At 40.9% G+C, this 25,190-nt stretch overlaps 1 protein-coding gene across 5 annotated transcripts in view; it reads left to right on the top strand.

Annotated features, from left to right (window-relative positions):
- The window catches only part of arnt2 (aryl-hydrocarbon receptor nuclear translocator 2), a 369,880-nt gene that overhangs the window by 217,337 nt on the left and 127,353 nt on the right, over positions 1-25,190 (top strand). For all 5 annotated transcript variants that reach the window (XM_080214131.1, XM_080214130.1, XM_080214133.1 and 2 more), the window contains 2 exons: positions 10,453-10,587; positions 14,806-14,880. In XM_080214131.1, the coding sequence (XP_080070257.1) occupies positions 10,453-10,587; positions 14,806-14,880 (210 nt within the window). The remainder of the gene's footprint in view (positions 1-10,452; positions 10,588-14,805; positions 14,881-25,190) is intronic.

The raw sequence follows: 25,190 nt of genomic DNA, 5'->3' as shown, positions 1-25,190 counted from the left end.
AGATTTATCCACCTTCAGACCTTTCAGTTTCCCCAGAACCTTCTCCTCAGTGAGGACCACTACACTCACCTGTGCCCCCTGATTCTCCTGGAGCCTTGCCATCCCACTGGTGTCTTCTACAGTGAAGACTGATGCAGTTCCTTTGCTATTGCTTTGTTTCGTATTATTACTTCTCCAGCTCATTTTCCAGTGGTCCAATGTCTATTTTTGCCCCTCTCTTATCTTTTATATATTGAAAAGAACTCTTCCTATCTTCTTTTATATTATTAGCTGAATGACACTCATATTTCATCTTCTCCCCCCGATTGCTTTTTTATTTATCCTCTGCTCACTTTTAAAGACTTCCCAATCCTCTGGCTTCCCACTAATCCTCACCACTTTGTATGCTTTTTCTTTTGCTTTCATGCTGTCCTTGACTTCTCTAGTCAGCCATGGATGTGTCATCCTCCTCTTAGTATGTTTCCTCCTCCTCAGGATGAATTTCTGTTGTGCCTCCCGAATAACTCTCAAAAAACACTGCCGTATGTGTTCAACTGTCTTCCCTGCTAGGCTCCCTTTCCAATCAGCTCTGGCCAGCTCCTCCCTCACGTCTTTGTAGTTACCTTTATTTAATTGTAGTGCTGTTACATCTGACTCCAGCTTCTCCCTCTCAGACTGCAGGGTAAATTCTATTATATTGTGGTCACTGCTCCCTAAGGGCTCCTTCACCTTGTTCCCTAATCAAGTCTGTCTCATTACATATCACCAAATCCAGAATAGTCTGTTCCCTAGCAGGCTCTGTCACAAGCTGCTCCAAAAAAAATTTCTTAGACATTCCACAAATTCCTTTTCTTGGGATCCACTACCTACCTGATTTTCCCAGTCCACCTGCATATTGAAGTCCCCCATGATTATTATAATATTGCCTTTTTTATATGCCTTTTTTATCTCCTAATCTACTCAACTGGACTCATCACGTTAACACACTGGCTACAAGAGCAGGTCAGGGGCTAGGAATACTGCAGCGGGTAGTTCACCTCCTGACTCCCCAAAGCCTGTCCACTATCCACAAGGCACAAGTCAAGGGTGTGATGGAACACTCCCCACTTGCCTGGAAGGATGCAACTCCAACAACACTCAAGAAGCTTGACATCATCCAGGGCAAAGCAATCCATTTGATTGGCACCACGTCCACAAACATCCACTCCCTCTACCACCGACGCTGAGTAGCAGCAATGTGTACTATCTACAAGATGCATTGCAGCAATTCACCAAAGATCCTTAGGCAGCACCTTCCAAACCCATGACCGCTTTCATATAGAAGAATAAGGCAGCAGATACCTGGGAACACCACCACTTGCAAATTCCCTCCAAGCCACTCACCATCCTGACTTGGAAATATATTGCCAATCCTTTGCAGTCACTGGGCTAACAACCTGGAATTCCCTCCTGAATAGCATTGAGGGTCAACCCACAGCACATTGGACTGAAGCGATTTAAGAAATCGTCACTCTCTCGAGGGTTGGACAACAAATGCTAGCCAGCCAATGACGTCCATTACCACGAATGAATAAAACAAAAGTCCTCCTGAAATTTTTATTTTATCATGTTCCTCACAGTTTACTACTTTTTAAATCTTTATGTCATCTGCAAACTTTGAAACTATACCCTTGCACCTAGGTCCAGGTCATGAACATATGTTAAAAAAATGATCTTAATACCAGCCCTGGAGGAGATCACTGTTTTACTTTCCTCCTGTTTCAAATATAGCCTTTTAACGTCAGGTCTCCTAGGCTACTTTGGATCAACGCTCAAACTATCTTTCTAACCTTCCATTTTACTGACAAGTCTATTATGTGGTAGTTTATCAAATTCCTTCTGAAACTCCATAAATAGGTGTATAACTTCAAAGAATGCACAAAGAAGATGGACATTCTCTCATAGTTGTCTGTCTATCTTGTAGCTAGTTGGCTTTTAAGTTTCTTTTATGTTGAAATGCCAAATGCAGATCTGAATTCTAGCCAGTGCTGAACATTATCTGTGCTGACTGTCTTCATGTAAGATGAGATGTTCCCCACAAGGCCATGTACATATCACAGCTTTAGGTAGAGAGTGATTAATAACATCTTAAGTGAACGTTTGGCATCAGTGCTTATCTTATTCAACTTTCGGAAGCTTGACCACTGCATCAGGACACAGTGTTGAGGGCAAATCCACCCACGGTTAAACATTTTAAGAGAAATAGTTCCATGTATATATTATCATATATTTGTCAGATGTATTTAATATTGTAAGTTAACATAAACACCAATTTAGAAACTGGCAAAAGTTAACATAGCCCCAAATGGAGAGGCTGTTCCAAAACTGCTGAATACAAGCTCATGATGTTAACATAGCTATTTATGCTGAATGTGCAGTGGAGCGTGGTTTTAATTGCCCAAATCTATTGAGACTTCTGTATCCCCACTAATCCTCTTTTTGTTCTTTAAAAAAGAAGAAAAAGTGACATTTGGGTTTCCAATAGACCAGCCGGATCCTAGCTTCTCCAGGGCTACTTTAACAGTCACTCTTCCCAATTCACAGTGGTTACGTGACCCACCTTCCCTTTCAGTTTCCCAACTCAGTGCAGGCATCACTTCTGCCACTACAAATCTCAGTTCTTTCCCCCACAATTATGGTCATTCTACCCTTCATCCCCAGGACTCTACAGTTTAACCTAAGCAACCTTCTCATCGCACCCACAGTTCAAATTGGCACAATTTTTCCCTTATCCATTAATGCCATGAATCTCCTCTTGTCCCTTCCCTTTCAAGTGCTGTGGTTGGATTCTTCCCCCCATTCCCATGAAATGCTGCTCCCACCTCTTTCATTTTCTGCTGTGATGGAAAGCAATTCGTGCTTCAACACAGGGCAAAAATTTCTGATCAATCCTAAGTGCGCCAAGAATTACACTAACAACCAGTTTAAGAGTATCAGTCAGGCTTGCAATGTGGCTTGCTTATACTTGTTCCCTTTCAAGCTAAATGAATTTGTCCAAGCATGCTCTGTTCCCCCTCGTGCATGGCCCATCGCACATCTCAATCAATCAGAATCGACTTGCATTTTTTGAATTTAAACAAAAGTTCTGGAGTGACTGTTCCCTGGTGCATTTTCAGTGGCAACACTGTGACCAATCACAGTCCACTTGCCAACCAATCAGGTTCCTATTTCTGTGAAACCCTTCAAAATTTGATAATTTTGCATTTGTCCTGAAAAGTGCAAGATGAAAAGCTTTGACAACATGTCCTGCTCTGCCAACTGTCTAATTTCCATTAAGGCTCTAATATTTACATTATTGAGTTTATTTATTTTTGACATTGTTGCTGCCAGTCTCTGCAGTTTGTACGTGTTATGTGCCTGTTATAAAGTGCTGTGCTTTGATAATGTTTTGCACTCTTATGTTTAATTAAACCTCCAGTGGTACTGGTTGCTGCTAGTGATGTATTCTATATAAAACCCCTAAGCCCTAAAGTTGCTCAATTATTTTCAGGTATGAAATGCAGCTTTACCATGTGCCTTTAATCTCCTTTTTAAAAGCCCTTTTGACCTCGAAAGCAGCTGCCAGTTGAGATTTTTGTAAGTTATTGTCGGTCTATAATTGCACTTAAATTGAAAAGGAATCCAGGAAAAACAAAATCAGATGTATTAATTAACTTTTGGATGACCCTATGGACATAGCTATCCTGTCTGGATGTGCTGTACATAAAGTACCTGTGCGATTGCTTGTTGAACAAGGGGTAACCATTTTTGTTGAGTGTGATCTTTTGATATCTTTTCCTACTAGCCTGTTCTAATTTACTTTTGTCCCTCCAATTCAGTTCTGCTGTTGCACACCCTTCCTAGTTTAAGACTTTCAACTAAGTCTCTGCTAATGCTTTTCTAGAGCTAGACTCGAGGAGGTATAATAAAAAATCTTGAGGTGGACCTAGTGGATGATTTGATTTATTGTAAAATATTTTCCTAGTTTATTTCCCTTCCCTTCTGGAGAGAAGTCCTGTATGTGCCAGAATCTTGCCCAAGTTCCCGTTTCTCTGGTATGTAAGCTCAGACAGCAAGTGTTAGCGAAGCACAATCTTTGCATTACCAACATCCACATGAGTACTTTTTTCCAACAGCATCACTGGGTAGCACATGAGCAGGAAACTAGATTGGTTGATATCTTCTTTAGTCCTGGAATGCTGAAGCTACCACACCGCTAGCCCTGAATTCAAGAAGCGAACCTGTTATGGGCCTTCCCTTATTTCAGGATGTGGCGGGAGATCTTGATAGGGGCCAGTGACAGTTTGTTTAAAATATTTAAAGGCTGGGATTCAAAACATTTGCTTTTGGAATAAAGCCACAGTATTCTATGGGTTGTAAACAAACAAAGACAAACTTTACTATACAATCTCAGAAAAAGAAAACAATTTATAATATCAGTCTTTTACTCTTAATATTCAGGGAAAGTATGAGTTACATGCAAATTAATAAACTGCCCCACTACACTATAGAGCAAATGGCAGATGCAACCCAGACTGAGTCCGTAGTTTTATCAAGAACCCATCCAGACATCAGTAAACACCAAGTCAGACGATCTTATTGAAACTCTGTCTCATGAGCTTTACCTTCAAAGATCACTCCTTAGAATTCTACGTTGCTCCCACTCAAGTGGCTTTAACAATGGCCCACTTTACAGGATTTCAATCTCATCTTCTGAGATTCCATCTCATAGAGTCAGAGTCATAGAGGTTTACAGCATGGAAACAGGCCCTTCGGCCCAACTTGTCCATGCCACCTTTTTTTTTAAAACTCCTAAGCTAATCCCAATTGCCTGCATTTGGCCCATATCCGTCTATACCCATTATACCCATGTAACTATCTAAATGCTTTCTAAAAGATAAAATTGTACCCGCCTCTACTACTATCTCTGGTGGCTTGTTCCAGACACTCACCACCCTCTCTGTGAAAAAATTGTCCCTCTGGACACTTTTATACATCTCCCCACTCACCTTAAACCTATGCTCTCTAGTTTTAGACTGTCCTACCTTTCAGAAAAGATGTTAACTATCTAGCTGATCTGTGCACCTCATTATTTTATGGACCTCTATAAGATCACCCCTCAGCCTCCTATGCTTCAGAAAAAAAAGTCTCTCCTTATGACTCAATCCACCAAGCCCCAGTAGCATCCTCGTAAATCTCTTCTGCACTCTTTATAGCTTAATAATATCCTTTCTGTAATTGGGTGACCAGAATTGCACACAGTATTCCAAGTGTGGCGTTTCCAATGTCTTCTACAACTTCAGTAAGATGTCCCAGCTCCTGTATTCAGTGTTCTGACCAATGAAACCAAGCATGCCAGATGTCACCTTCACCACTCTGTCCACCTGTGACTCCACTTTCAAGGAGCTATGAACATGTACCCCTCGATCTCGTTGTTTTGTAACTCTCCCCAACGCCCTACCGTTAACTGAGTAAGTCCTGTCCTGGTTCTGTCTACAAAAATGCATCATCTCACGTTTGTCTAAATTAAACTCCATCTGCCATTTGTCAGCCCACTGGCCCAATTGATCAAGATCCCATTGCAATTGGAAATAATTTTCTTGATTATCCACTATGCCACCAATATTGATGTCATCTACAAACTTAATAACGATGCCCCCTATATTCTCATCCAAATCATTAATATAAATGACAAATAACAGTGGACCCAGCATTGATCCCTGAGGCACACCACTGGTCACAGGTCTCCAGTTTGAAAAACAACTCTCTACAACCATCCTCTGGCTTCTGTCAAGAAGCCAATTTTGTATCCATTTAGATACCTCACCCTGGATCCCGTGAGATTTAACATTATGTAACAACCTACCATGCGGTACCTTGTCAAAGGCCTTGCTAAAGTCCATGTAGACAACATCAACTGCACTGCCCTCATCTACCTTCTCAGTTACCCCTTCAAAAAACTCAATTAAATTTGTGAGACATTATTTTCCACTCACAAAGCCATGCTGACTGTCCCTAATCTGTCCTTGCATCTCTAAATGCCTGTAGATCCTGTCTCTCAAAATACCTTCCAACAATTTACCCACCACAGATGTGAGGCTCATTAGCCTGTAGTTCCCAGGCTTCTCCCTGCAGCCCTATTTAAACAAAGGCACAACATTTGCCACTCTCCAATCTCACCTCACTCCTATCGATGATTCAAATACCTTGGCTAGGGCACCCGCAATTTCCTCTCTAGCCTCCCACAATGTCCTGGGATATACTTCATCAGGTCCCTGGGATTTATCTACCTTGATGCGCTTTAAGACTTCCAGCACCACCACCTCTGTAATATGTACACTCCTTAAGACATCACCATTTATTTCCCCAAGTTCCCTAACATCTATGCTTTTCTCAACAGTAAACACTGATGAGAAATATTCATTTACGATCTCATCCACCTCTTGTGGATCCACATAGATGACCTTGTTGATCCTTATGATTCCCTCCTTGTTGCTCTTTTGCCCTTTCTGTATTTGTAGAAGCTCTTTGGATTCTTCTTTGCCTTATCTGCCAAAACAATTTTGTGTCCCCTTTTTACCTCCTTGATTTCTCTCTTAACTCTATTCCTACACCGCCTATACTCTCCTTCGATTCCCAAGTAAACTCAAACACTAGTTTAGAAGAACAGTTTCAGACTGATGGCCATGCCAAGCAGAACACCACTGCTGCAAAGGGGTACCTTTGCCTCTGCAGCCTATGGTATGGAGTCATAGCTGCAGTTCGCAGACTTCCTTCAAATTGGAGCCTACTTCTTTGCTCCCTTCTTTTAACTTAATGTGACCTATTCTTGTCCCTGTCTCTGTGACACTTGTTGACTGCCTGACTGCCTTAAACTGACTACCTCAAAAAGAACTGTTCCCTGAGCCTTGAACAGATTTGATGACCTATCAAAACACTCCCACAGAGTCCTACCCTTTTGCTAGGCAGGAACTAATGTAACAAGTTTGGATCATCCTGTACCTTAAATATTACAAGCTTCACAGACTGCTGATTTAACACAAAGACCAATGCATTTCATGACAAACCTGAAATCATCCTAGTCTGTATGGTTAGTCATCAGTGTTGTAATGTCTTTGTAGTAGTTATCTCCCTTATCATTATTGCACAGGGCATTAGAATATTGATAAATTTCACTAATGAAGTTAAGAACATAAGAAATAGGAGCAGGAGGAGGCCATCTAGCCCTTCGAGCCTGCCCCGCCATTCAACAAGATCATGGCTGATCTGAAGTGGATCAGTTCCACTTTCCCGCTTTCTCCCCGTAACCCTTAATTCCCTTGTCTATCAGAAATCTATCTACCCATGACTTAAATATATTCAGCGAGGTAGCCTCCACCACTTCAATGGGCAGAGAATTCCGGAGACTCACCACCCTTTGAGTGAAGAAGTTCCTCCTCAACTCTGATCTAAACTGCCCCCCCCCCTCTTATTTTGAGGCTGTGCCATCTAGTTCTGCCATCCTTTCTAAGCTGGAAGAATCTCTCTACCTCTACCCTATCTAGCCCCTTCATTATCTTATATGTCTCTATAAGATCCCCCCCTCAGCCTTCTAAACTCCAACAAGTACAGACCCAGTCTATTCAATCTCTCCTCATAGTCCAGCCCCCTCATCTCTGGTATCAGCCTAGTGAACCTTCTCTGCACTCCCTCCAAGGCCGATATATCCTTTCGCAAATGCAGCGACCAAAACTGCACACAGTACTCCAGCTGTGGCCTCACCAGTGCCCTGTGCAGTTGCAGAAAGACCTCCCTGCTTTTATATTCTATCCCCCTCGCTATAAAGGCCAGCATCCCATTCGCCTTCTTGATCACCTGCTGCACCTGCAGACTGGGTTTTTGCAATTCGTGCACAAGGACCCCCAGGTCCCTCTGCACCGTAGCATGCTGCAGCTTTTCGCCTTTTAAATAATAATCCCTCCTACTATTATTTCTACCAAAGTGGATAACCTCACATTTGCTAACATTAACTCCATCTGCCAGGTCCTTGCCCACTCACTCAGCCTATCCAGATCTCTCTGCAGACTTTCCGCGCCTTCCATGCAATTTGCTTTTCCACTCATCTTCGTGTTTTTTTTGAAGTTTTATATATTGAAGTGTGTCTGCTGTTATATTCCAAATGTATACGTCTAAGGAAATGTAAATGGTATTACAAACTGGAATTGCTCATCTATGTTGAATAGAATCTTCATTTTGGCATTTTTAGAAAATAAATTTAGAAAGTAAAAGCAGTAAGAAGCATTGTGTAGGAGCTGAAGTTGATTGAAGAAGATCCCAATAAGATACAAACCCATTCAGTGAGTTAACAATTTATTCACTTCAAACTAACATAAGAGGTCCGAGAGGGGGTGCAATCCCTTACCTTGTCAGCTTGGATCGTGTATGTCTCACTTATGGGGACCATAAAGTAGATGCAGTTTGAATTTGAATTTGGAATAAGTAAGGGAATGGATTTGGGTTTGCCTGGTCCACTCTGCACATTGGCTTTGTAACCTTAAGAATGGAGTAAAAACATTTTTTCAACTTGCATAAGAGAATTAAAGCATTTTAGAACTCTAGGAAGATATTTTTACAATATTTTCTTGTTTATAATAATACCATTGGTTGAACCCAGTTGTTCTATTATGATAATTTACAAGACATCTAACTGTAAAATGCTCTGTTGAGACCAGTTATTTGAGAGTTGTTATGAAGGTAAATTGTAATTCTATATGTGCAGATTGTGTATGGCATTTCTTTCATTTTTAATATAAAGGTAATGATGGTTATTGTTTTGATATTTCTAAAATCTGTTTTTTATTTCATTTAATAAATTATCTGCAGGTTGAGGCAAATATTGGAAAGGAAACAAGTCGTTTTGAGGCCACTGTCTATGTCAAGCATGCACATACCACTTGTAGCACAGCTTAAATCCACATCTCACGATCTCAGAATGGGATGCTTACCATGAGATTATAAACATTTCCCATTCCATCTAGCCTGTGACTTATCTGACTGAGTTTGCAAAATAATGCTGACTGTTTTATGATGATTGTCGACCAGTTTAAACCTACCCTCACTAACTTCACAAAGACTTAAATAATAGGAAAGAGATAACTAGGCTGGATTTGAAACTCTGCACCAATTACTTTCTAACCTTTCTTGTTAGGATATGTACCTCTCTTTTACTGACTCTTTAACTTTTCTGCCTTCCTTATTTGGCCTCCTAGACTGTTTCAGGAGCCCAGTTTGCTAACCTGCATGTAACATTGTGCCAAAGTCCCTGCCAAACCCGACATGCACAATTTTCCAACAGCACAAGAAAGTGCTTGGTGTTCCGGTTCGTAGAACACAGACCCATTCAGATTTTTATTTTTATTTTTGACAGTTGTTTACCAGAGCATCCATCAAGCAACAAGAAAAACAACATTTCAGTAAAATCTTTCTATGTAGTATTTGGTTTCTCAGTATCCTTCAAAAGAAACCTCAAAATGTAGATGCTTGTTTTCAAGAATCTGGAGATGTCTGACGACAGCCTCCCTGGGACAAATTGATTCTTGCCCACAAGGAATTAGACTTACGCAGCCAAAAGTATCTCTTGCATTCATCATAAAATATTCATTGCAACATTGTGGGCTGGAGTCTAACACATACCCCAGATGTGAATTCATATAGTATTCACTGTACAGTATAATTACGAATAGTTCACTCCACTAATCAGGAAAAGGATTAAGTTGATATGTTGTTTTCTTGTTTCAAACACATGGGTACTTTATTCTGCCAACCTGATGTTTCTATTTTGGTTCCCTTTTGCTGCTCATTTTCATTCGGTAAGGGTATTAAGGGTTACAGAACCAAGCTGGATTGTTGGAAATAGGATACAGATCAGCCATGTTGGAATTGAATTGTGAAACATGAGAAGGGTTGGAATGGGCTCCTCATGTTTCTATATTCCTCGGAAGCAGCCAATTGCCGCTGGTGGGGAGAATAGGAAAGTATGCAACAAACTAGACAAAACAAACAGATTGGTTTCTAATTGCTGCTCCTTCAAGGAAGGGAGTAGGACAGTTTATTTTGAAAAGAAAAGTAATTTTGGGGTCATCCACCTCAGGTCTACTGTTAAGAATTAATTCCTCCACCCAGCAGGACAAATTGTGAAATTGTTTTTTTTTGTGTTGATTTGTCCTTTTGAAACTCTGTCTTTTCTGGAGGCTGATGACAGTCATTGCCTTGTCAGTGAGTGGTTCATTGTGCTTCAGACAGGTGCGACCTTTTCTCTCCTTGGCACCAAACAGGAGATGTCTGAGCCGTGTGACTGAAATAGGCTGAATGCACAGTGGTGCTTTGCCTGAAAGCCAAGACCAAAAATAAAACACATTTTGTCTTCTAATGTAGAATTCCTCCTCTGTCATATTCAATTCTAATGTATTTTCTAAGGTAACCAGCTCACCTGTATGTATGGATATGAATGGACTCGCCATCCCCACAGAATTCCTGTCCAGGCACAACTCGGATGGACTCTTTACCTTTGTGGATCATCGATGCATCACTGTCATTGGCTATCAACCACAGGTTAGTTTTGGTGGTAGGATGTTTGCAGTCTTATTTAGGGCTCTCCTCACTGTTAGAACAAATTATCTGCAAGCAGAGACAGAGTGTAACATAGCAGAATTCGAGGCTAATTCTAAAATAAGTGGGAAAATAGGCAGTGAAGAGGAGATAAAGATTTTACAGACTGATATAGATAGATTTAGGAGAATGGGCCAATATTTGGCAGACGGAATTTAATATGGATAAGCGAGAGGTTTTCCATTTTGGAAGAAAAATAGAAAGGCAAATTATTATCTAAATGGAAAGCAGATTCAAAATGCATTCGGCAGAGGGAATCTGGATGTCTTTGTTCATGAATCACCAAGTCAATATGCAGGTACAGCATGTAATAAAAAAGGCAAATGGTATGTTGGCATTTGTTGCAAAGGGACTGGAGTATAAAAGTAGAGAAGTGTTGTTGCAATTGTATAGAGTGTTGATGAGACCAGGTCTGGAGTAATATGTCCAGGTCTGGACTCCTTATTTGAGGAAAGATGTGGTGGCATTTCAGGCAGTCCAGAGGAAGTTCACCAGATTGATTCTGGAGATTGACGTCTAAGGAGGGATTAAACAGTTTGGGCTTATCCTTGTTGGAGTTTAGAAGGATGAAAGAGAATCTGATCAAGATATATGAAATTTTAAAAGGGATTGGTAAAGTAAACTGGACCAAATGTCCCCTCTTAAGGGGCAATCTAGAACAAGAGATCACAGGTATAGGTTGAGAGGTGGTAGATTTAAAACTAAGAAAAGGAGGGACTACTATTCGCAAAGGATGGTGAGTTGTGGAACTCACTGCCCCATAGCATTGTAGGGTCTGAATCATTGAATGGTTTCAAGAAAGAGATAAATATATTTCTAGTAAAAAACAGGATAAAGGGATATGGGGAACAGGTGGGGAGGTGGATCTGAGATCAGGAAGAGATCAACCATGATCTGATTGAGTGGTGGAGCAGGCTTGAATGGCTGTATTTGCCTGCTTCTGCTCCTAATTCTTAATTTCCTGTGTTTTCTCTGTGTTATTGTAACACCTGAAATTTAGCTTGATTTCAGTTAAGTTCTACAGTACATTACGAGAACTACATGAGAAGATTTTGCGAGGTCGGTAGTCAGATCGAGTGGAAAATCATGGCCCCTGGAGAAACTACATGCTGAAATTTCAGTAAAAGACAAGTATATGAAACGATCTCTGTACTTTTAGGATTTGTTCAGAGCAGTAAATCTCTATATTGCTTTGAGCTGCAGTCAACTCGTGTCAAATCAAGGGAGTTAGTACAAATCAATATCAGTGGGCCAAATACAGACGAGAGCCAACAAAACACTAGCTCTGGTGAATTTTAGTCAAACAACCCAAAATACTGCATAGTTGGCTACATTTTTTTTTGAATTTCACAAATGTAGAATTTCCAAAGTAGGTAATAACTTACTGATTATGCTTGATCTACACAGCCACAATATGCGTGTGTAATATCAGATCAGTCATCTGTTCCTGAGCAGTTCTTTTGAACTGTTTTTAAACTTGACTTAAGCGAGGTTAAAGCCAAAAATAATTGTGGCTAATGTCACATGATAGAAAATCTCGACCGTCTTATTTTTGTGGAAAACTCTAAAACAAATCCAGCATTTTAACCAACTGTGTTTAACCCTATTTGTGCAACTGTCCTTGAGATGTTTGCAAGCCCTGCAACAATAGCAGCAGTTTGTCTTTTCTAGCACCATCCGCACGATGAGACATTCCAGGGTGCTACAGAGTGAAATGTGTATTTCTGTCTGCCAAGTAGGCAATTACACCAACACTTTACAGACAATTAGAAAGTCCAATCAAAACCAAAGAGTGTTGATTAGTCACACCCAGAAAGTCTTTTTTTTTGTTAATTACTGAAATCAAGACAGCACTTTTTTCATAGAAACCTGACACTGATTTATATGGAACAGAAGAAAGGCTTAAAGGTGAGTAGACAGTTAGAGAAATACTTGTGGCTGTAGTATATGTAAATACTGTAGTCACTTCAAATTTCTTCCATGACAATTTTAGAACCAACTTACCTCCTAAGGTGATCACGTGCAGGCAATTATGGCGAGTGTCCCAGCCTAATTTTATAAAACAGCTTGTGATTATGACTTCAGACTGGCCTAAGAGAGCCAACAATGCTGGAAATCCATGTAAAGGTATAGACAATGCGTTCCTTTAAGACTTGATTACCTATAAAGAATCACATTCCAACCATTATTTTGTAAATTGAGTTTGTGTCTTTGTATGCCCTGATTGTGAACAGAACTCCCACTTACCTGATGAAGGAGCAGTGCTCCGAAAGCTAGTGGCTTTTGTCACCAAGTAAACCTGTTGGACTTTAACCTGGTGTTGTGAGACTTCTTACTACATTTCTCCTAACAGGGTAGATGCTGACAGGATGGTTCTCCTCATTGGGGGATTCTAGAACTAGAGGGCACAGTTTGAAAATAAGGGATCTCCTGTTTCAGATGGAGCTGTGGAGGAATTTCTTCTCTCAGTAAATAGTGTTTGGAATTCCCTTCCACAGAAAGCAATGGAGGCTGGATCATTGAATATACTCAAGGCTGAGTTAGACAGTTCTTTGTTCTACAAAAGATCAAGGGTGATGGGAGGCAGGCAGTAAGGTGGAATTAAAACCATGACCAGATCAACTATGATCTCATTAAAAGGTAGAGCAAGCTTGAGGGACCATATGGCCTTTTCCTGCACCTGTTCCTTATGATCTTACTACACTTGAATTTGGAGTTTATTTAGTAGTGTCACAAGTCAGCTTACATTAATACTGCAATGAAGTCACTGTGAAAATCCCCTAGTCGCAACACTCCGGTGCCTGTTAGGGTGCACTGAGGGAAAATTTAGCATGGCCAATGAACCTAACCAGTACGTCTTTTGGACTGTGGGAGAAAACTGGAGCATTTGGAGGGAATCCATGCAGACATGGGGAGAACGTGCAAACTCCAAACAGTCACCCAAGCTGGGAATCAAACCCAGGTCCTGGCACTGTGAGGCAGCATTGCTAGTAACTGTGCTGTCCTGATTGTGTTATGAATATATTGAAGTTCATGCACTGCACAGGTGAGGTTTAGACATTCATTTTAAATTGTGGAATAAACCATTCACTGAGTTTCAAAAGATACAATTATCTCAGCAGGCATTCTAAATTCACAGTTTGATAGCTTAAATAAACTTAAAGGATTAGCTAACTTTATTGTGATTACTGATTATTTTTTATAACAGATTAATGACTGATGATTTAAAGGCTTTAATGAGTTTCAACTGTAGATTTTTGCTCTATTTCAAGTGTGTTTGAGAATTGTATTAAATTGTTAGAAATTTGCTCTTCTTCACCTCCATGTGATTCCTGAGGTCCGCCCATATTTGTAGAGTGACCATGGAAGTGGCATGGTGTGTCTGAGGGACAGGGAATGTTGGTGGGGGAGATGCATTGGCACCTGGGTGGAATAGAATATATGAGGGGGCATGGGAGGGCAGTAAGGTGAGGGCTAAAGGGACTAACAGCTTCTAAACAGCCTGCCTTGGCATTTGTCTACCTCTGAGGCCGCCTCTGATCTCTTTCAGAGGTTGATGGTTTACTCTATCCTCCCCTCAGCTCCTGGAGTGAAAATTGGATCTGACAAGGTGGGAAATTTCCTGACTCAAGCTGATTGCTTCTGTATTGGAAATTCGGCCCATTGTATATCATGGAGCTCATGTTGAGCAGAACAGCTTTAGTTTCCAATCCTGCATAGCTTCCTTTTGATAATCTAACCTCTGGACTGGATGGTGGAAAACACAATACTTCAAAGATATCAGATGGCATTGTATCTTCAGGGAAGTGGCTGTCTGGTTTAAGTCCAAAGTCAAAAGCCAGTTTCATTCTGTTTTGACGTATGCAAGCACAGGTGAATCCCAGGTTAATGCCCACTCCCTGAGTACAATTAAACACACAGTTAAAATACCATTAACAGGAGACAAGTGCGCAGAAACAGAGAAACAACCTTCAAAAATTGTAAACAATGCCATGGGATTTATATTACTGTATATGCTAATTGTGTTCTGTCAGTAAGCAGCCATGCTTGAAGGGAGCCAGTCAGAGTAAGACCTCAGTACACTGCAAGATTGACTCATTACTAGGATTGATGGTCCAGTTCCCTTTACTTAAATATTCTTGATCTCTCTTTTCTTGCCAGGAGCTACTTGGAAAGGATATTGTAGAGTTTTGCCATCCTGAAGATCAAAGCCACGTGCGGGACAGTTTTCAGCAGGTATTTACAGCATGCAATTGAATTATTAACCTCGTGTGCTGGAATATCATGTTTTTCATGAACTTTCCACGCTCACCTTAATTCTTCAGACAAAGGTAGTCTCTGACTTGGTGATGTGAAGTGCTAAGCCGTTTAATATTTTTCCATTTAAAGGATGAATTTATAATTACAAATATTTGATTTTATCTAGTAGACTTAAAATCCAAGTGCATGTTTTGTGCAAAGCATTTTGTAAAAATTAGACATTGAAGTAACCTGTTTTGGTTATTCATAATAACGAATAGCATGAATGTTTTAACCATCCAAAAAATAACCATTTGCATCTCAGATTGATTTGAAACATGTAACCCAACCAGTCATTCATGTCCAATCAACACCAAGTGGCAGTTCACAGAGTTTGTACAAATAGGAGTTGAAAGTGTCACTTGGTTGTTTCGGGATACAGGATTTCACAATGCGGAGTACAGCTTATTGCCTCTCTATATCTCATCATGACTAATTTGATTATGTTGATGGAAATGAGCCATGTGAGAAAAAAAGCTGTCTGAAACCTCTTGTTTGAAGAAAATACTGGGGAATTTAAGAAAAAACTCCCGAATTTATAATTGTTAACTCCTCAGATAAACCTTTGAGAAACTTCAAGCTCAACTACTTCTGCTGACTAATGTTGCCATTGACAGTGGATGGTTTTGGGCTATTTGGTCCAGGGGGGGTGTCATGGCCAAGCCTGATCTTGTGGCCATCACACATCTGTACATAAGACATTTGCTGAGGAAGTCCTTAGACAGTACTCAGAAGCAGGTCCATTGGTGTATTGTATAATGTAGAGGATAATTGCCTCAGCAGCTCAGCACAGGTTAGGGTTCGAACTCTCCTGCTCTGTGTAACGTAGCTATTCATCATTTTAAAAAAGCGTTTTGCTTCACGCATCAGGGTGCCAACAGAATGGAACAAGAACCTTTACCATTTTCATCCTTTTGCTAATCTTCAAAACTTCATAAAAGATTGAATGACAGTACAAAGTGTCCTGAGGTGGCAAGTCACTTGTCGTTCTTCCAAATTTCATTCCACTGGGCAAGGATGACATCTCAGAATTGAATAGGACAGTTTCCAGTCCTGCATAGCATCCTTTTGATAATCTAACCTCTGAATGTGATAGAAGCAAAATGAGTGTTTCAAAGATAAGAGATGGTGTAGCTTCAGGGAAGTGGCAGCCTAGGTTAAACCCTGTGTTCAGTGGAAACTATTTCACTTTTAGTGTGAGTTTCCCACATCAAAAATAGTGCACTAGCTTTATAATCCTTTAAATGTTTTTGTGTGTAGTGCATTCATCCAGTGCATTCATCCCTGTGGAAAATCTTATGTCATTGTTATATTTCCTTGATGAAACACTGAAATTGTTCTTGATTTTAAAATAATGTGAAGTTTTTCACAATAGATTTAAATACATCAGGAGGTTACTTCAGGACTAGGCAAAAAAAGGGAAAGGAAGATGAGAGGTAAGGACCAGAACAGCACAGCACCTTACTGCTGCTGAGTGCCTGACAATGTGGATGTGCTGCTGTGAGTTTCAACAAGGTAAAGGTTAATAAAAGGTAAAGTCACCATAGTCCCAGATGACCAAAGGCTGTTTTTCCCCTTTGAGGGGGAGAGCTGACTGGTGGTGATTTAACCTGAGGATCACAGGGGCAAGGTTGAGAAGGTGGGCCCTTCATGAATAACCTCAGCCGGTACAGGAATTGAACCCGGACTTTGGGTATCGCTCTGCATCGTGAACCAGCTGTCCAGCCAACTAAGTTTCTTATCTAGAATACCTTCTGTGTCCTTGTTGCTCTGAGTGCTTCTACCAAATGGTGTTGAAAATTGAGGAGCATTGTTGCATCAGCTGAGGAAGGGTGCCTGGTGATAATCAGCAGGAGGTTTCCTTCCTTGGACATTGGCTGTAGGTAATGATTTGCTGAATGTGACTATTTAAGTTTGTGAATATGACTACCCTGTGGGACAGATCTCCGAATTTTGGAACAAGTCCCTAGTTGTTAGTAAGGGCAATGCCGTGTTGGCTGGGCTAGGTGTTGCCAGGTTGGCGTTGGATGGTTCATCCTGTTTGTTCTAATTTGACTTTTGTTGTGGTTTGGTACAACTGAGTGGCTTGTTAGGCCATTTCAGAGAGCAGGTAAGAGTCAACCATGTTGCTGTGCATCTGGAAGCACGTGTGCCAGATTAGATAAGGACTGTAAGTTTCCTTTCTTTCAAGGACATTAGTGAACCAGATGGGTTTTTACAACAATCTGGCAGTTTCATGGCTGTCATTACTGAGACCAGCATTTTATTACGATTTACTCATTAATTGAATTTTAGATATCCCAGCTGCCATGGTGGTATTCCAATTACACAGCATTAGTCACAGTCTTCGGATTACTTGTTCAGCAACATTCCCGCTATGCTGCTGTTCCCTTGGTTTTATATTTGCCACACATGGTGCCGCACCCTCTACACTGGGGAGATGAAATGCAGATTGGGCAACTGACATTTTGAATGTTTCCTTTCAGCCCAAACTGTTAGTATAATTCTCCACTTTGTTCTCATGTTAACCTCTCTGTTGTGTTTCATTGAAGTTCAGGAACCTCATCTTTTGCTTCGGCAGTTCTCCAGCGTGCTGGGATTAACATTGAGTTCACTAATTTCAAATTGTAACCTTTCATTATGTTTCTTTTTGCTTTGCTTACCTTTGGATTTTCACTTTTTTTTGTTTTACGATGCTCACAGTGCTGCCATTTGCACCTCTTCTAGACAGATCCTTTCATAGAATTCCTAGTGAGGCCATTCAGCCCATTGGGCCTACATCGACAACAATCCCACCCAGGCCATATCCCCGTAACCCCATGTATTTACCTTGTTAATCTCCCGACACCAAAGGACAATTTAGCATGACCAATCAACCTAACCCGCGTATTTTGCACTGTGGGAGAAACCAGAGTACCCAGAGGAAACCCATGCAGACATGGGGAGAACATGTAAACTCCACACAGACAAATGACCCAAACTGGGAATCGAACCCGGGTCCTTGGCACTGTGAGGCAATCACTGTGCCATTGAGCTATGTTGCCACTCCCTTTGGCCTTGCTCATCACAGTTTTGTCATTTAATTCCTCCTGTCTTGCACCATATCACAGGCTTACCTTTTTCCTTTTTTGCCCTCCTCTCCTTTAATTTGCTTGAAACCTGATGCCTCTCTAACTCGCAGACCAGATGAAAGGTTGTTGACCTGAAACATTAACTCAGTTTCTCTCTGATGCTGCCAGTCCTGTGGTGAATTTCCAGCATGCTCTGTTTTTATTTCCAATTCCAGAATTTCTAGTATTTTGTTTTAGTGCACTGATAATAGGATTGAAAAAATCTAATAGTTTCATAACACACAATTCTTGGTAGATTTATGTGGCTACATTTTGTAAGTGAACATCAATTTATTATCAATGGGCGGCAAGGTGGGCAGAGTGGTTAGCACTGCTGCCTCACAACGTCAGGGTCCCAGGTTCAATTCCCACCTCGGGCCGCTGCCTTTGTGGAGTTTGCATTTTTTCCCTGTGTCTGCGTGGGTTTCCTCCGGGTGCTCTGGTTTCCTCCCACAGTCCAAAGATGTGCAAGTTAGGTTGATTGGTCATGCTAAATTGCCCGTTAGCATCAGGGGGATTAGCAGGGTAAATGTGTGCTGTTATGGAAATAGGGCCTGGGTAGTATTGTGGTCAGTATAGACTCGATGGGCCCAGTGGCCTCCTTTTGTACTGTAGGGATTCTATGAATATTTATCTGCCATACAAGATTTATTTTGACCTGTTACATTGAATTTTGGTGTGTTCGTGGAAGTACTAGCTATCAGTAATGAACAAAGAACAACACAGCGCAGGAACAAAGAACAAAAACAAAGAAGAAACAGGCCTTTCGGTCCTACAAGCCCGTGCCACCCATTTTAACACTCAGTGAGTGCCTCATTCCAATCCTCCTCCTACCTATGACTTTTGTCTACATCTCTTGGACTTCACAGTAAAGGGGTGCAAATTTAGAGAATTGTATGTGCGCCAGATTAAGGGAGGTCTAATTTAGGGACAATTTATTAACACCAATCAGCCTAAAATGCTTGGTAAAATCATTGCTCCTTGTTAATCTCGTTTCTCAATGTTAACCTCATTTCAAACAATTCTTTTTACTAAGAAATCCTCATTAATTGCCTACACTGCACAAAATGTTGAAAAAATTATTTACTTTGGAATGTTGTATTCCTTGCCTTGCTGTTAGGTGCAAATGTTTCTCCCAGTTGTGCTGCTCTCTAGTACAGTCAGGGGTGACAGCTAAAACAGACGCATCTTTCCCTTGAAGGCAGACACCTGAATTATAGATATGTATATAGATATGTTATGTGTGTCTGTGTTACACCGTGGATACATACAGTGGCAAGCATTGCAGATGGTTTTAGTGTTTTTAACTTTTTAATATATCTAAAATCATATAAACTTAAGTAATGCCCATGTGTGTGTGAGGAGACCACAGGACTTGAAAGAAATTGTACCAGTATCTTCTTGGTTTTGTGTTACTTCTTTGCAGTTGGTATTCTGGAAATAAACATAGATGGTTTGACTAGTCAAATAATGAGGAATATGTATGATCATTTATTTCATAGAATCCCTACCGTGCAGAAAGAGACCATTTGGCCGACTGACTCTGCAAAAAATCCACCCAAGCCTATCCCCATCACCTCACATATTTACCCCACTAATCTCTCTAACCTAAGCATCCTGGGACACTAAGGGGCAATATAGCCAATCAACCTAGCCAGCACATCTTTGGAGTGTGGGAGGAAACTGGAGCACCCGGAAGAAACCCACACAGAAACGGGAAAAGCATGCAAACTCTACAAAGACAGTGACCCAAGCTGGGAATCGAACCCAGGGCCGGCCTGGAGTTATGAGGCAGCAGTGCTAACCACTGTACCTCCGCGCCACCCTGTTTGTGGTTGATCTTTGTTGATTGGACTTTTTCCTACCTGTCTATGAGCTGATTGTTAGTTGTGACAAAGGCAAAGCCAGTAGAACTGGCATCAGTAGAATTGGTTTTTAGCCATGTTGAAATGGTCTAAACTACTTTTTCCCCCAGCAGCAAAAAAGCCACATAGTGATTATTTCAGTAATTTGCAACTTTAAGAAAGTATTCCCTCAACAAATGTGTACATGCTACAAATTCCCTATGAGATAGAAGCGTGTACATTATATAGGGAGACATTGATTGCCTTATCCAAGTGGAGCATGGGTCTCGTCTACAATATTGCCGATGGCTTGTGATTTGTTATATGGAGACATTGTGTGTGAAACTGAATCTTAATTAATTATTTAATATTACAAATTCAGATTTTCCTCCCAAGAGAAGTGATTTTATTTTAAAGTTGCATTTTCAATTGTAAGGGAATTTTTTTTGCTCAAACTTCAACAAATTGCCTTTTCAAATTTTATCTTCTAAGATGACATGGTTTGATTGGAGTACTGTATAAGCAGGAGTGTGTGGCAAGCAGCGTGCTGTAATTACTCGTGTCAGTGCAATGCTTCTGACGGTGCTTGCAGTCTGATTTGAGTTTCTGATGTATTAAAAGATGCCATTACAGAAATATAGTTGTTGATGGATTTAAAAATTCTGATTCTGCTAACTTTCTGCACCTACCTGACTTGGTAGAATAATGCTCTTGGTAATTTAGCCTTGATTTTTTTTTGACCAAGTACATTTCCCGTCCCCCTCATGTAGATAACACTTGAAGAGGAATAATATCTCATTGACCAACTTCACTGGTAATACAACGGGGTACTCATGTAACCTGTGAGAGGGAGAGATGAAGTAACGTGAGGGAAGTAGTAGAAGTGTTTAGTTTTGAGTTAGGCAGACAGCTTCCATTTGACTGCCCTTTTTTTTGGGGTAGCAGACATTCTTGTTTTCCTATGGTATGTGTATGTGATTTATTCTTGCAATTCATTATCTAACGTGATGCATTCAGCGATTTTTTTTTTCTATCTGCATTTCATTATTTTGAGCGTGCATCTTGCAAATTTTTTCCAAGCATACCCTTCTAAAAGTAAAAGGACATCGTGCGTAGCTCAGACAGCAACACTGTAGGTCGAGAGTTGTTTTTGAGGATTGCAATGTAAAAAGAGAAAACACAATGTTTATGCGGGTAATTTTAGCCTGTTAGTTTATAGCAGGAATATACCTTTTGTTCTAAGCCAATACAATTTGTTTTTCTCCCTCCTAAGCTGTTGGTTATTATGATTTGATAGTGCATGCATAAAAGTGAGGTTATTGGCACTGATGTACATCTGCTTTCGAACTGGCAAGCATCATGTAGAGGTTTCCTTCCCTAAGAGAGATAAAGACATGAGCTGAGTGGGAAACTTGGGCCTTTGTGTTGTTTACTCAGGCCAAGAATAATATGGGATTTGTATCGTCAGTTCCAGGGCTTGTTTTATCTGTTGTGCAATCGGAAGCCCTAGATCTGGATACTTGGAGAGTTTGGTTTCCTTTGTGACCCCATGTTAGGGTGTGGAGCAGGTTACTGTTGATAGAAGGGTGTTGGTTGTTGACCTGAAAAAAGCTTTTTCAAGGAATTAATCACAAGTTTCAAAGGCACAATGCAACCCAGTTATGTAATACATCTGGGAATAGTGTGTTCCCACTATTCAGATGGATAAGACAGTTGGAACTAAAATCTACTTATTTGAATCTGATTTGGGTGAGGACGTTTTGTGTGCAAGTATTATTTTCAAATTCCCTTGCGCCTGCTACAGTCTTTGTGAGCTCTGTATCCCAACATGCACCATCTACTCATCTAACTGATTTACTGAGTTTCCCCTCCCTTGCGCCGCTGTGGACCCTTCGCCCCTCACCCTGTGCTTGCTCGCCTATCATTGGCTCCCAAACTGACCAGGTCTCAATTTTAACATTTGCTTCTTTGTTTTCGAATCCTTTCCTGATTGAGCCTCTCACCATCTCTGTAACCTTCTCCAGACCTATTGTTATAATCCCCACTGATGTTACGTGCGAGTGTGTTCCAATCTGAAACACTGGTTTCCCGTGGTGTATTTTTTTTGGATTTGGCGAGAAACGTTTGTGGAAACAGGGAGAACTCAGGCCTCTCTTTTGTTTAACAAACAAATAGAAGTATCTATTAAAATAAGAGAAAGATAATAAAACACTGCACAGAACAATCTTAAAACTTCAGCAAGTTAACAGGAAGCAGTTGGTCCCTCAAAGACTGAGAACCCAAAAGTATCTGTTTCCCCTGTACCTAAATTCTGCTGAGGCCCTGTTATTGATTTGATTTATTATTGTCACATGTATTAACATGCGGTGAAAAGCATTGTTTCTTGCGCGCTATACAGACCAAACATACCATTTATAGGGAAGGAAACAAGACAGTGCAGAATGTAGTGTTACAGTCATAGCTAGGGTATAGAGAAAGATCAACTTAATGCAAGGTAGGTCCATTCAAAGTCCATCCAGCAGCAGGGAAGAAGCTGTTCTTCATCCAGTTGGTACGTGACCTCAGACTTTTGTATCTTTTTCCCGAAGGAAGAAAGTGGAAGAGGGAATGTCCAGGGTGCGTGGGGTCCTTAATTTTGCTGACTGCTTTGCCGAGGCAGCGGGAAGTGTAGACAGTGTCAATGGATGGGCGGCTGGTTTGGGCTACATTCACAACCTTTTGTAGTTGCTTGCAGTCTTGGACAGAGCAGGAGCCGTACCAAGTTATGATACAACCAGAAAGAATGCTTTCTATGGTGCATCTGTAAAAGTTGGTGAGAGTCATAGCTGACATGCCAAATTTCCTTAATCTTCTGAGAAAGTAGAGACATTGGTGGGCTTTCTTAAATATAGTGTCAGCATGGGGGGGGACCACAACAGGTTGTTGGTGATCTGGACACCTAAAAACTTGAAGCTCTTGACCCTTTCTACTTCGTCCCTGTTGATGTAGACAGGGGCATGTTCCCCTTTACGCTTCCTGAAGTCAATGACAATCTCTTCATTTTGACATTGAGGGAGAGATTATAATTGCTGCACCAGTTCCTCTATCTCATTCCTGTATTCTGTCTCATCATTGTTTGAGATCCGACTCACTACAGTGGTGTTGTCAGCAAACTTGAAAATCGAATTGGAGGGGAATTTGGCTGCATAGTCATAGGTGTATAAGGAGTGTAGTAGAGGCTGAGAACTCAGCCATGTGGGGCACCATGTTGAGGATGATCATGGAGAAGGTGTTGTTGCCTATCCTTATTGATTGTGGCCTGTGGGTTAGGACGTTCAGGATACAGTCGCAGAGGGAGGTGCCGAGGCTACGGAGTTTGGAGATGAATTTCATGGGAATAATAGTGTTGAAGGTTGAGCTGTAGTCAATAAATAGGAGTCTGACATAGGTGTCCTTGATATCTCGGTGTTCCAGGGTTGAGTGCAGGGCCCAAACAACTAACAGAATCAAATCTACCCAGTGATTACCATGCTGTGATCAGGACTTGGGAATGGTTTTTGGTTCAGCAATGAAAATGATCTTTTGCACTTCCTGCACACGTGCTGCCCGCAGGTATGGCAAACATTCCTGGCTTCCCTACATGGAGCATGAGGAATACATCACAGCTTTGAGCTCTCCTGCCATAACTTACCCCTTTAAATTAAACCTTTTAAATCAATTGCTTTTGGGCCCTTTTTCCTGGATCTGTGTTGTTACAGAATATACAAGCTACAAATTAGAAAAAGACCTTACAAACTATAAGCAATAAAAGTAGTAAATACTTACCCGCTCACTTACCAATCCGCTTTCTCCCATGTAGCCTCAACAGTTGTAGCAAGACCACTGTGGAGGTTTAATTTGGAAAGTAAAGAAAAAAGTGCAAAAAACACCCCTTTCCCCTCTGCACCAAATACCCATTATGGTCCAAATTCCCAATACTCACACTATCACTGGCTGAGTGTCACTCAGAATGAGGTCCCCCCACAGTTTATTTGCAAACATACTGCTTGTGTGCTTCTAATAGTCCTTTTTCTAAACGGAGCTGAGATGTCTCACAATAGTTAAGCTTCAATCTGCTGCCCAGGCATGCTTTCAAAATGCATGGCTGCTTGATTCTACTTGTTCAAATAAAAACATTCATTTTAATACCATTTTTCTATCTTGTGACACTACCACTTGCCTAGATCACTGCACCTGTCCCATTCTACACTTTTACATATTGTCAACATTCAATGCTCCACTGTTAGTGGCTGTGCCTTCAACCGCCTCGCTCCTAACCTCTGGAATTTTTTCCTTAAACCCCTTCATCTGTCTCCTTCTCACACCTGCTCAAAGAGGAACATTAAAACCAAACTCTTAGTCCAAGCCATTGTGCTCTGCATATAATCGTTTTTGTGGCTAGAATTTAATTTGATAATGCTCTGGTGAAGCATCTTGAGACATTTCATATTTTGATATTTAATTTTTAATTGTATAAATTCAGTTTAAATATATTCAGATGGAGAGCATTGATTGGATAATTACTTGAATGCATCTGAAGAGACATTTATGAACTCTGATCTGGGAGTCGCGACTGAAACTATATAATTGCAACTTTTCACCCTGTGACTAAATCTGAAGCTGAGTAAAGACGGCTTTTGGTCGCCTACTTCACTAACTGGCTGTCAAATGGTTCACATGATAGCAAAGAAGGGTTGCCTATAAAGGTGAAGGTTTGAAACTAAGAAAAAATTTCAGACAGAAGATCAGAGAAGCTTTTGTAAGGAATGGCTAGAAGCTGCTAGGGACCTGTCTAGCAACAATAGTAGCAAGAATTTAAAATGGCATGATAGGATTCTAGCTACCCAGTAACACCCAGAAATCTACCTAACGACAGCAGAAGTAAGCAGTCTAAAGGAATGATAGGATGTGATTTTCCCAGCAACAGGTAGGGATCTGCTTTGCGTCAGCAGTGGCCAGCAGTCTAAAAACATGATAGATGTGATTTGCCCAGTAACTAGATTAGAAGTCATTTAAACAGAATCAAGTACAAATTGCCAAATTAATAGAAACAGCTTACCTAGACAATGGATCAATGGAGATATACATATACTAATTTCTAGAGTCGAGGAATTTGACTCTATGGTACAGTGGTTAGCACTGCTGCCTCACAGCATCAGGGGCCCAGATTTGATTCTGGCCTTGGGTGACTGTCTATGTGAAGTGTGCGTATTCTTCCTGTGTCTGTGCGTTTCGTCCAGATGCTCTTGTTTTCCTCCCAGACTCCAATGATGTG

This window comes from Carcharhinus amblyrhynchos, chromosome 28 (assembly GCF_965287045.1).
Source record: "Carcharhinus amblyrhynchos chromosome 28, sCarAmb.v2.hapA, whole genome shotgun sequence".
Taxonomy (NCBI): Eukaryota; Metazoa; Chordata; class Chondrichthyes; order Carcharhiniformes; family Carcharhinidae; genus Carcharhinus; species Carcharhinus amblyrhynchos.
Note: the sequence above shows the minus strand (reverse complement) of the source record. Positions and strands in the feature narration are given on the sequence as shown.